At 40.8% G+C, this 13,964-nt stretch overlaps 1 protein-coding gene across 1 annotated transcript in view; it reads right to left on the bottom strand.

Annotated features, from left to right (window-relative positions):
- Positions 1–13,964, bottom strand: part of ERBB4 (erb-b2 receptor tyrosine kinase 4) — a 351,768-nt gene that overhangs the window by 120,039 nt on the left and 217,765 nt on the right. The window contains 2 exon segments of the mRNA XM_031062777.1: positions 7,298–7,372; positions 13,388–13,542. Of these exon segments, the coding sequence (XP_030918637.1) occupies positions 7,298–7,372; positions 13,388–13,542 (230 nt within the window).

Below are 13,964 nucleotides of genomic sequence, written 5' to 3' on the forward strand. Positions count from 1 at the left end.
TGAGAAATGTACACAACAGGCAAATACAGTTACCTCCTCACAACCCTCTGCCAAAGACAAGCTCGATCAGAACTAGCCAGCACCTGCTCTTCACATTATCCCATAATCTTTCCTTGCCTGTTTTATCATTTGTTCAATCTCAGATAACTACAGAAATGATTTTCAACATTATCTTCTATTGATGAAACAGCCAATATGTCTGCAAAAGATCTTGTTCACCAGCAAGTGAAAATGGTGTCATTAAAAATTTACATCAGATTGAAAAAAAAAAAAGGCATGAAGCTTTTTGACAAAAGTACAGATAAGATCTGAATGAGTTTCTCATCTCTCCTAGAAAAGGACAGTCTGAAAACTCAGAGTTTCACCTGACCTAACTGCTAATGAGCAAGCATGTGTGAACAGAACAGAAATCTTGTGTAAAGTCATGTGGAACTCTGTGCCTCACCCACAGCTGTCAGGAGCCAAAGCCCAGGATTCAGCAGCTGGATTTGCTTGTCTCTGTCCAACTCAGTACTCTGACTCAAAATTTAAAGGACATTGCAGCTTAGATCATGAGCTGATCACAGCTGGAAATTATTGTCACAGACATTCAAGTGTCCTGTCCCATGGCAGGAGGAGCCACACCACCCTCTGCCTCCAAGCTCTGCACAAACTCATCGTGCTTGGAGGAAAAAATTCCCAGTCTTGATTTCACAAGTCTAGTGCTGGAGAAGAGAACATTACCACAGAAAATCATTCCAGGGATTAATAACCTTCATTAGAAATGCACTGGCATTTTGCTGCTTTGAATATCTCTCAGATTTCACCCATTTTACACCTGGAAGATACCCAACTCTCCTTTTCAGTCTGCTAGACTTAGTGCCATCCTCAACCAAACTTTGTCTTCTTACCTATGTATTTCTAGAGGAGAATCTGGCTCTACACCTTCACTTTCAGCCAAAATAAGCTTTAGCTGTTCCAAAACTTCATTCCAAAGTTCCAAAACTTCATTCCAAGACACAAAGTACCATTTGCAATGGCTCTTCCCTAAAGCCTCTCTAACACACATTCCTGGGAAAACAGTCTCTCTGAAGGTACAGGGCCTACATTCTTGTTCAACTCTCTCCACTACCACTGTAACCAGGGAGAAAAGAGGCAAAATATCTCTACTTTACAGCAAGGAGATGCAAAGGAAGCTGAACTAACAAAGAGAGGGCAGGCATAGGGAATGAGCTTAGTATTAGACCACATTTCCCATTAGAAATTGAATTTAGTTTTTTGAAACTACTACCCAAAGGTACAGATAATTTACATGACATTTTCCCAGCCTGTTACTTTACTTTACAGCATGGAAAAAATTATAGTAAGAATAAGTAATTTCGTCTGATGGCTTGATTTCCTAATGCTCTCTTCCTGAATGATTGCTGGTATTGGTGGTGATGCTTCCACCTTTGGTAAATGCTGAAGTACAACTTCCTACACACAGCACCAAAGTCAGGACTTTGTTAATTCCTTGAAACCTACAGCTTGTTTAATTACATTTACTCATTTACCACTGTGTTTGCTACACACTAGCAAAGTATCAAATTCAACACTGAAATTTCCATTCCTGCAAAGGACTGGAAAATGATATTTCCATTCCTGGAAAGGGACTGACAGACAACTATGCTATCATCCTTAGCAATCTATCAGCTAGTTTTGATCCAATACTGGGAAAGCTGTTGCAATTTAAATGAGAAGTAAACATACATTTTGGTGTGTCAAACAAAAAAGGTAATGTCAATGTGCAAATTTGAATCTGCATTACATGTTCTATGCTCTATCATTCCAGAAAACTGGTGTTAAACAGGCAATGAAAAGCAAAATACTCTAAAGAACCCCAGCCAAGATCTTCCTGCTTCATGCAGGAATTGCAGCTCCTTCATACCTGAGTAAAGCCACAAGGAGTAAGCCAAATTGCAGAGAATTAAGTCCGGGCTGGGCTCTCAACTCTAATACATTTGTCATATTAATTTTTCTAACTAAGAAAGAGTAACCAATCCTACATTGCACAGGTAGATTGGAAGTAAGACCACAAGATTTAATTCTGATTTATTATGTATTAAATATTAATGAATTATTAAGGAACTATTCACTGAAGTTTAAACAACCCTACATCTTCCATATTTCTAAAGCTCTACAAATGTATATTTAATAATAGATAATTAATTTATAACAGTATTAAATCTAAATTAAATCCTTATTTCCAGCCATGAGAGAAACCCATTGGAGAGTGGTGAGATATATACTGTTGTTTTATAATAAGGTCACTTCTCCACGGCAAAAATTTATTTCTGCATTGTGTATTATTTGTGTAGCCAAATCAATACAGAACCCACAACACAAGGGTGATGAGAAACCAAAGCAATCACTTCTGCAATGGCACTGTGTGTTGTTTCTCATTCTAACAAACCACTTATTAATTTGCACTTCCTATTGCTTCTTTTTTTCCAGCAGTGACCTATCACATTTGGCCTTCATCACTTATCATTTTTTCTGCTCATGGTTTCAGTAAAGATAATTTAGTCAATTTTCCAAACAATTTTCTTATCAAAAATGAGCATAGCTGTTGAGAAACTTGGTCAATGAGTAGCAACAGTGCCAAGATCCTGCAAGAGTTTATTGCCCACATTCTACTCCTTGTACAACAAACTTCTAGGAACAGATTTCTGACCTTGCTCTATCCTACGCTCTCTCAACAGGATCCTCAAACCACTGGAGCCACAGAACAGATTTAAAACATCATTGTGTGAGAATTGCTTCCAGTTCTTTCACTCTCCCAACCTTACCAATTCATTTCTCTCTGCAGTAGCATATCCTACTAAGTCCTTCCATACCATGAGTCCATGGCAGCCAACCCTGCTGAGCAAAGCAAATGAAGCATAAGCCCTCACTGATCACAGACAAATCTTTCTGAAGGTGGTGCAGAACAGAAGGTTTAACATATTGAGCCATTATTAACTGTGGTCAGACCTCAAACTGAAAGAGGGGGAACTTAGGTCAGATATGAGGAAGAAATTCTTCCCTGGGATGGTGGTGAGGCCCTGGCACAGGTTGTCCAGAGAAACTGTGGCTGCCCCATCCCTGGAAGAGTTCAAGGCCAGGTTGGATGGGGCTTGGAGAAACCTCAGGTTGTTGAAGGGTCACAGCCTATGGCAGGGAGGGCTGGAACTGGATAAGCTTTAAGGTCCTTTCCAGCCCAAACCATTCTAGGATTCTGTCTGCACAACAGGAAAGAAGGAATACCCACCTACACCCTTTCACAAGAAGGCCAGTCTTAAAATGTCGAAGTGGTAAAAAAAATGGTGGAGCTCACAAAATCACCAGCTGCAGTGACTTTCATTCATGTTCCAGGGGTACCCCAAAGATACTCCTCCTAAAGCTCCAGGCAGGGAAATGCCATGGTGAGAATTAAATTACCCTCAGCAAAGGTCTGGCTTCAGAACCAGTTCAGAAGAGGCAAGGTCACCCACAGAACTGGGATTTCTCTACGAGTCTCTTTCATGAACTCGAAAGGAGGGTGTGGCCAGATGGGGGTTTGTCTCTCCTCCCAGGCAACCAGCAATGGGACAGGAGGACAATGGGGAGGTTTAGGTTGGGCATTGGAAGTTCTTCACAGAAAAGGTGAATGGTCTGCCCAGGGAGGTGGTGGAGTCACTGTCCCTGGAGGGGTGTAAAAAAGATTTTAAAAAGTGCTATGGTTTAGGTGATAAGGTGGTACTAGGTCACAGGTTGGACTTGATAATCCCAAAGGTCTTTTCCAACCTAGCTCATTCTGTGATTCTGTTTGATGACATGTAAGATCTATGCAACCCATGGAGGAAGGATCTGAAACTGTTCTTCTAGTCTGATTCTTAAAAAAATAGACCTGCTTCTTCAACTGCTCTGTTCTGATACAGCTTCAGAAAGCTCCATATTAAGAGTCTCTCGAGAGCAGCATCTTTTACCAACCAAGTAACATAGCTTAGCTGGTAGTCAGAGATCTTATTTTCCCTCTTATTTTATACAGAGATCCTCTGCCCCTCCAGAATAATATAATTATTCTATAAAAGCAGAGAGCATATGGAGTGTTTTCCTCCAAGCAATGGAGCTGAGCACCGTGAAAACCATGAACATAAGCATTTTATTAGAGGTGGTTTCCCTTCCCCACCAACTACTGAGAGCTGCTGTGAAATTCTGTTGAAGTCATACTGTGACAGGGTACAAAACAGCTATGAAAGGATTTGCCTGCATTACACAGGGTTTACTGTTAATTAGCTCTTGTACACATAAGCAGTAGATAAAACCAGCTCTTTTTTTTGTTGTTGTTGTTGAGGAAGTGATGATTTGTTGAGAGGACATCCTTTTTGGATACAAAACTAGCAACAGCATTGTAATTAGAGTTAACATCTACACAACATTCTATTGAAGCACTTGACAATAGTGGGCCTGGCTAATTAGTTTCTGTTAGTTAAAAGGGAAATGTAAATGAAATTTTCTCGGGGCGTAAACAGAGACAGCAGCATACTCAGACCACGAACATCAGTGCTGCTGCTGCTTCTTTCCTATCACATTTCTAGATATACAATCTCACATGCTCGAGAAAACAGAAATGCCACTCCTCTTTGATGATCTCTTCTCTCCTAGTATTAGGGTGAATGAAGCCTAGTAAGGATAAACCAATTAAAATTCATACTTTAGGTAAAAGCTTTGTCCACAGCCTCACTCCAATCACTGCACTAACCAAATTTTTCTGGTGAACCTGAAAGGAACCAGCCTTTCCTGACTCTCTAGAGTGTTTTCTTAATGAACAGTAGAGCATTATTTATACAGTTTTTGAATCATCCTGTTATACAACAGCTATCCCAATCTCGGGAGCAGACATACTCATCTTTTTGCTGATTGTTCCAGAATATGCTGGAATGCTCTACTATGTGCTATTTCAACCACAAAAACCACTGAATGTAAATGCCAGAAGGCAGCAAAAGGAGGAGTGGCACTGTAATAAGAGGCAGGAAAGGAGAATGGATAACTCCTTTGGGCATCCTGGCAAATTCCAGCCTTCTTCTGCTTTCCATATTTGCTTTGGCAATTTCTAGCAAAGACTGGTATGGAAGGTGGAACCAAAACCAAAGCCCTACAAGAATAATCCATACAGGAAGCTGCATGAGGAGCTGTTCTTTTGGACAGAACTCTATTAAACCTAAAGGTTAAAAAAAACCAAAAAACAAAAAACCAAACCCAAACTACGCAGAAAGAAACGCATTGCCAAAAGGCTGATTTTCCCACAAACTTGAAGGGACTAAAGATAAGCAGAAAAACTGAAGTTTCACCAGCCATTTGGAAAACAAGCCATGTGATGCACATCTGATTCATCTTGATTAAACATGACAGAAAGAATTCCTTTGCTATTCTACCAGACTCTTACAAAAGCCTTCAAGTCAATGAATCATGGCACAAACAATTTGCAAACTAAAAAACTGGAAGGGAAAGCAACACTGCTATGGAAATGGAAATAGGAGAAGATGAGGAATTTCTTGTTTGGGTTAAAGCCCTGTTCTCACTTTTAGCAGAAAAACCTGTCCCCTTCTACTCATTGATAATTCACATCAATGGAAAAAACTCAAGTCAATAGGTAAGGGTCAGACTCATTATTAATTAAGATTTACAAGTCTCAGGAGGGTGCACAGCTGTTAAAGAGACATGAAGAAGGTTCTAGCTAAAGTTAAATGCATCCATTTTGGATTTACAACCCTACTGTAACAAAAAGTGTCACTTTGCCAGTGCAGTTTTGCCCATTTTTAGCCCATATAAAATGAACCATTTTCACAATTAAAAAAAAAAAAGCACAATTTCACAAATCTATTATAGAGGTATGAAGTTTCCTTCTTTGCCTTGAAAGTGAAAGAATACATACTGACATTTAAACACAGTGCAGTAGTTTTCCTAGAATAAATTCAGCAAGGCTGAAACAAACAAAAAAATATCCATCAGATCCAAAGGAAACACTTGAGACTGAATGGAGCAGGAGTTAAACCACTGAACAGAGTAAAACAATTCCTCTCATTTCTGTAGTTTAATATGGCTCTTAAACTTAAGGAAATAATAATAATAATAATAATAATAATAATAATAATAATAATAATAATAATAATAATAATAATAATAATAATAATAATAATAATATAATAATAATAACAACAACAAATACATTTTCTGTATTTGTGCTTTGAGTGAAGTTGATAAAATTAGGGCCCTTAAAACTGGGGCAGCTCTGTTTGGATGAGTCCATCTGAAAATGAGGCCCCACAGAAATATCTCAAAGTGGATATCCCAGATCAGAAAGATTAAAACAAAATATTGACATATTGAAAAATTCATCTCCTGTTGCTTATTCATTGGTTAATGAATTAAGTCAGAACTGATACTGATTCAATAAACAATTGTACCATTTAATTGCATTTATAGTGCACTGTTTATCAAGTCCAAATATGTTCTCCCTCACAAGCTAGAAATAGGTATATCCACATTATGTATACAATTAGGAAGGAAAGGCAACCTTAAAACCCTTTGAAAAAGACAAGAAAAAAACTCAGATTGAAAATCTTAATGAGGTGGGTTGGATTGAATTTATGCATTTTTCATCTAGTCTTAGCTCAGGAGAGTAATCCCAAAGCCTAGAAGTCATATTAACCAGTTTGAATTTAAGAATGAACAAACTCAATAGCAATGTAGGGCTTTCATGAAAAAGAATGCAGAATAAAGCCTACATGAATTTGTTTCAATTGTCATAACTGAAAAATAAAATTGCTGCAAGGTTACAATTTTTCTTTTAAACAGAAAATGAAAAAAAATCAAATAACAGTTTTATGTTGAAGTAAGGAAGAAATTTTGTTTTGCTATAACATTTACATTTGCAAGGAAAGGTGTATGGAAGAAAGAGGCTCATTGGCTTTTAAATTTTGTCTTAAGCAAAAAACAGCAAAAAACAACCCAGCAAAGAGAAAACAAATGCATTCCAATTTTACCAGAATTTTTACCATCTAATAAAATTTAATTTGGAAATTCAGTCTGTAGAATGAATATCTACAGGAAATTTCAGAATTTAATCCTTATCAATTTAAGTGAAAAATAAAAACACTTTTAAAAATCGGCTTAAATTAGCAGAATATCTAATTGGCTTTCAAACAGAAAGCAAATTTGGCTGCAGGGAGGCAGATCTCCCAGAATACAAGGTGGGTGTGTGTTCAAACTGGCTGCTATGACATGGCAGGTATGGAGGATGCGGTGGGGATGTTACCTAGCGTGCTGGGGCAGAGTGGACTGCCGTGTCCATGGATAGAAAATGCAGTCATGACTAGCTGGGCCTCTACACCTGCAGGCAATTACAGAACAAACCACGTCATTGCCACGCCCCAGGACATGCACACGCATGCGCCCTTGTCCACACGTGCAGGATGGAGACACACAGGCAGCCAGCAGCCAGCCAGTACCTATCCATCAGCCCAATGCAGTCCTCCAGGTGTGGCCCTATGCACCTGCAGCAAATCCAAAGTGGAAACAGGGAGAGAAAGAGAGACAGCTGTTATTTACACACCCAACAAGCAGGAATCCCCTTTGCGTTCTTAATTCTAGCTCTTCTCTGGCTAACAGAGACCTGTGTCACCAAAAAATTATAGCTTGTGACAAGAGGAACAATAATGGCAGGCCATATCTTGGCTCAAACAACACTTTCACCTGTGTAAGTGGGAGTCCTGACAACAGGGCTGCTTTTCCTGTGTGTTTTTATGAGTCATCAAACCAGTGATTACTGCACAAAAGCTGTTAATTTACAAGTCGAGATTTCCAGGAGCACAATCCAAAACTTGCTTTTCTTTCTGTAATTGATGCAATTGTTTGTTTTGTTCTAAGCTTCCAGCCAGGGTAACTGAAGAAATCCTTTTTTAACAGAGAAGCTCAAGGATCAACTTCCAGCAACAAAAACCACAGCAAAATGGTGTCTGCTGATTCAGACATTTTATTCTGCTTTCCTTGGGTGCTGCCAGAAGTTCTCCACCTGCACAATCAGCAGGTGCTCATCAAAGGCACTGGAAATGTAAGGAATCACTAAGTGCAGCACCACTAAAACACAGCCATGGAAAAGAGTTTGCAGAACAAGTGTGTGCCATGTGTGGATTTCCCTTGCCCCCACGAAGAGCAGGACTGGTTTCCTGGTCCCCTGCATTCAAACAGCAAGTCAAATACACATTTACACAGCAGTCAGGATTCTCAGAGACTAAATTTGAGCTTTTAGGGGTTAAAAGCACCTGACCCCCCCTTCAGGGCTGCACACCCAGCTAGGCATTTTAGCCATGGGGAGCACCTGGCCCTCGGCATTTAAGGAAACCAAACCATTTATTTCCACTCTTTAAGAAGATCTCAGAGCCATTTTATTAACAGGCCCTTTGGCTGTACATCTGCTACAGGCAGCAGAGGTGATCTGACACATGAGTAGACTGCAACTTACTTCTGTTGAGGCATTTTAAATATAAGGTGTGATCCCCAACTCTTTTAAAGTTTGCTGTTTTTTCAGGTTGGCTTTGATGGAAGGATATGCATGTCAAAAAAATCTGAGAGTTCAAATAGGCTCCCACGAGATGTTCTTTCTGCTTCACCATCACTTGCCACTCCTCAGCTTTTGCTGCATTTAAATTGGGATCACTCTGCCATTAGAAAATGAATTCAATTTCCCTGTACCTGCTCATCAGGGAGAGCAGCGCAAGTAAACCTTACCCTGTGTTTACTTGAATTCTTATTTTCACATAAGACATTTACTCTGACACGCCAACACAAACTGGAAGGATTTCCTCAATGACTGCTTCCTCCAGTATATGTGCAGACACAAAAAAGATGTGTTAAAAATCCAGATAATGCATAAATGTAAGGGTTGATTTAAACACAGTTCAAAAACTTAATAGAGAGAACTCTTGGAATTTCAGCTGTCCTGGGCATCAGTACTTCAGAATTCAGGACTGTCTGAATTCTAACCCATCTCAAACACATCCAATGATTCTTCCTTTCACGGCATTCTCAGCAATTTGGAAAAAACAAGCTCAGCAATGAAGGAGGCTGAAGAATTGCTCAGATTGTCCATTTCCTACCATGCTAAAAAAAGCTGAGCTCAGACTCTTGCTGTAAATAAAAAGAAGAGGATCTTCAAATCAGAGGTCTGAGAGCCGGTTTAGAGAACTGGCAAACTGACATCAAGAGCTTCTAGTCTTGGAGTCACTTCACATGTTCATTTGGAGAACAAGATGGAATCCAAACTGTACTGCTGGACCTCACCCAGTGCAAGTTGAAGTATCGTTGATTTTTATTTCAAATTGTAATCTTCTTCCGTGGGCTTGGCTTCCCCAAAGAGAGAACTCTGTCCGGCTGCAATTCCATTACTCCTAGTGAGGCAGTTCCCAGGCTCCTCCTGAGTGGCTGTCCTGATTACATGCAGGGAAGTACAACACTGGAGTCATGGCAATATTTATTCACAGGGTATTTTGTACTCCCAAATATCAGGTATTTTTCCCCAGGAGTGAACTCCCTTCATTTCCAGGCTTTTTGACCCACATCAGCCTGACACAATCATACATCATGCTGTTCACACCCACTGTTCCTTCTGCTTGGAGTCTGGATGATATTTTCTTTTCCAAGTTGGCTCTGTAAAATGAACTGGTTAATTGAGACGTGCCAATTCATTAATGATATATTCAGTACCTTAAATAAGTTCAATACAGCTTATCCAGAAAATTACACTTGGAGCTCATCCTAGCTTAATAGATAATCATCCTCTGAAAGGAAATTTGGGGTTTTGAAAATTGCAGTAACAACAATTTTTTTTTCCAGGAACAATCCGGAAATATTGTCATTTATCAACCTTCTTTAAGATTGAAAGGTGGAGTTTTAACTGCACAGATATGAGGTAGCAAAGCCATTCCACACCAGATGAATTCTCAAAAATCCTGGTCACTGGAAACAAACAAAACTGATTTTACAATGGTGTAAGTGGATTTTCTCTGGGCAGGAAAAAACCTTTTTTGTGATGGTCACGCAATTATTGTTATGGATAAAATCAGACAACTCTGCCCAAGGGCTACTGAGCTAACAGGTGAGGGGAACAAAGCTGAACTGGAGCAGGGGCTAGGAGGAAACTTTGCAAAACAGTTTTTCTTATCCAGAATGTGTTTGCATTATTCTTTCATCTGGAATTCAAAGTTTCTTCCTAAAAATACACCTAAGTTTTAGAGACAACATGGTGCTTCTGCCCCCAGATCCTTTCAGGGCCACACACTGCTGGAGCTCTCCTGACTTCTCTGGTCATAGCTTAGAAGGAAAAGAGAATTTTGGTGAGGAGTAATGCTCTCCCTTCAAAAAAGCTGTGTGACAAAACATGTTTCTGTGACAAGGGGAGGTGTCCAGTGAGATCTCCCATTTGTGTCCTGCCCAGCAAGGAAGCAGGCTGTCACTTGCTATTGTGTAATTAGTGTTTTATTCCTGTGGAACTGTTCAGGGGAGGAGTACTCTCCCTTCAAAAAGCTGTGTGACAAAACATGTTTCTGTGACAAGGGGAGGTGTCCAGTGAGATCTCCCATTTGTGTCCTGCCCAGCAAGGAAGCAGGCTGTCACTTGCTATTGTGTAATTAGTGTTTTATTCCTGTGGAACTGTTCAGTTTTGGCTGGCTCTGCAAGAAGAGGTGCCAAATGCTTTCCAACTCTCTTGAATTAAGTGGGATAGCTGTTCCACGTGCCTCAGATCTGCTCCAAACTGGCTGCAAGTAGCTGATACTTATCACAGGCATACAAGGGCAGGAGCACAGTTGTTGCATGCAAGGAAGCCACTGTCTGACAGTTCTTCTGGTCAATGCAAGATCATTAACAGGGCTGGATAATTACCCACCTATTAAGAGAAACAGTCGTAACACTTGAATAAGGGAGGAGAATGGTGCTAGCAAACCTCACTAAAGCAGTCCTCTGCAAATGCCAAGATGGAACTTGTGGCAAAACACAGGAAACAGAGGTGGGACAGATCCTTTCTTGGTGACAGCTGATGGGGATGACTGGAAACATCACGTGAGAACTAAGAACCTATTTTATCAAGCAGCACTGCAGGAATGAGCTAATACCATCCTGGGAAGCATTGCTCTGCCACAGCTCAGCCCTTTTGGATGGGTATCCCAGCTGTACTGAGAGGGCACTGCTGTAATTCCAGCACTTGATCTGGCAGTGCTGGAGAACAGATGTGGGGGATGAAGCAGAATTAAGTTTTCTCTCCACCTTTCAGCCATGAGCCAAATAGCAAGCTGTGTTCTCTCCACAACCTATTTCAGTGAAGAATCACGACTGAGGGGAATTTAAACGCTACTTTGTAAAGGAAGGGTATGAAACTAGAGAATTCAGCCTTGAAGGAGGAAAGGAGAGAGTAACCGATTTCCCTTCTCTCCATGGGCATATTTAGGCCTTGACAATGTTGGCAAGAAGATGGACAACCTGCAAACCCCAAACATCTTGGGCAGTCATTAACAGCTTCATTAACATAATTACATGCCACAAACTCTCTAGGAACACTAAAATGACTAGTAAGCCATGCTTAGCCAGACGTGGGGGGAAGAGAACCTTGTATTTCTAAGGGTTAAAAAAATACCTAAGAATAGACCCATCAACTCTTTAATAAGAGGACAAATATTTCCACAGGGAAATTAGTGTCAAGGAAAAGGGATAGTTCCTCATCTGAGAGATGAGAACATCATGGGCTTTGTGTACATAACTGGGGGAGAGACCTTTAGCCCTTTAACTTGTCCTTTTTCTGGGGATGGGCACACTGTGGGACATCCTTTCACCTAATCAGAAGGACAAAATAAAAAGGAGGGAAAGCCAGAAGTCCGAGGATTAAAAGGACAACATCACTTGGCATAAGGGAACCCAGTGTCAGCAAGAGTTGCCAATGAGGACTGCCAAGGTCAGCTAGAACTGCCTAATGCCCTTCACATTTGTGCATGAACTAGAATGTCACATTTTCAGCACAAGACATAAAAACCTCCCTTCTCAACCCAGGCGGATAAAAATAAACAACCACTTGCAAAATATTAATGCTTATGGAGAAGTGGAAAGGCATGGAAAACCTTCTGCTGTCCTCCTGGTCTAGGAGAAACACAGTTGGGCCACCAACACTAGAAACAGCTGTGTCAGTTAGAACTCCCCAGGAAAGAGGAGAGAATAGGAAGAAGGAGGCCAGGAGAGCTGCAAGGCACAGTAAATCCATCACACATCCATGGTTTGGCAGATTAGATCAGCACTGGCACCTTCTCCATCTATGAAAGCCAGGACCAGAGTTCCTGGAGTGAGCTTGTCTTTTAATATTATTTCTTCTTACCCTCTTCTTCCACAGTAGCAGCGTTTTTCTTATTGCCTAACTGATTTAAAGGGTCTGGGGGGTGAGACAAATGTGTAACAGATCCTGGCTGTGTCTCTGTGATGTCCCCTCTCATTTCCCTAATGGTTCTATTGTAATTAGATTTGCAAAACCAGCAAAAGGTCTCATTTTGAATGGCAACAGCTGTTGACATCAAGATTACATTGAATAATTTACTGGTTTAATTTTAGCTGCTAAACAATAAGAGCCTCTTGTTGAAGATTATTTCACTGGCTGATATTTTCTCTTTTTCCCATTGCTGCCTCTTCCTCTCCTTGTATGCTGGACACTCTGAATTGCCCCATGGAAAAGGCAGTAGTAATTTCCATGGCCTGTGCAAAACTATAGGTGTGTATGTGACTATTGCTTTGTTGTACAGGTTCTTAATTCTGGCTCAGATTCATGGGCCGTATTATTCCAAGTGTAACAAATTCCAAGTGTAATAAATTATTCTGGGCACTTCAACAGGACTTCAGAAATTGATGTTCAATCTCAGGCTCCTGTGCAAAGTCTGGTTTCAAACTCTGTGCATCAGTCCCTGTAGGGAATGGAGAGCAGTAACACTTTTGTCTCACAGTAGTGCTGCAGGCTTAGGTCACCAATACCCAGTAGTAGAGATTCTGTCAAGGAACAAATACTAAAAAAACCTCATTTTACAGGCCTAAAACTAAGTGAAAGGGCAGCATTTGCTACAAACCAGTGTAGAAGGAAAGCTGAGAGCATTGCTGTGGAAAGTTCTTCTCTGTGGTCTTCAAAAGGTTTTTTTTGGTGATAAACTGCTGGGCATTCATGACTAAAAGCTGAGAGACTGAAAATCAGAGGTTAAATTCCTACTGCACACTCTCTTTTCAGGAGTGAGACAAGTGCATTATTAAGCCAAGCTAGCTCTAAAGCACCCTGTGCTCGGAGCAGTGCATGGATTGGAGGGCTCCCTGCAGAGCTGGCACTCACCCCTGGGTGCAGTTGGGATGACACGGATGGCACTCCCGGTCCTCATCGGCGTACTTGAAAATGAAGCTGTTGGCCCCCTGCAAGCCATCAGGACATTTTTCCACACAGTTTGGACCATCCTTAAAATGGAAACACTTTGTGCAGTGGTCAGGTCCCTGGAGAGCATGGAAGAAAGAAATGTAGAGCATTCAAGTTACTCTGTCCTTTAATGCTGCACTAGGGTTGCGCTGGCACACACTCAGCAATACCTGCAGCAGCTTCTCTTCCCAAGGAACTGGGAATTACCTGCATGGCTCTAACCTCTGTTAGGGAGCAGCAGACACAGAAATCCTGGTGCTTTTGGCCATTAGCTTCTTCTGTAGAGTGCAAGACTAAATACCAGCTTCTAGATGAGCTTCTTAATATTATTGGTGTACTTAATACAGTCAAGTCAGTGCCCACTTGGATGCTGAGAAACTTTCTGCTACATTATTTAGCACTGAACCACCTTTGCAAAGCCTTCAGTGGGATCTCCTGCCTCTGCACCCCAAAGCTATTTTCCACAAGCATTCTGCACATGGCATCTCTTCACAGCAGG

The sequence above is a fragment of the Geospiza fortis genome, unplaced genomic scaffold, assembly GCF_000277835.1.
Source record: "Geospiza fortis unplaced genomic scaffold, GeoFor_1.0 scaffold461, whole genome shotgun sequence".
Lineage (NCBI taxonomy): Eukaryota > Metazoa > Chordata > Aves > Passeriformes > Thraupidae > Geospiza > Geospiza fortis.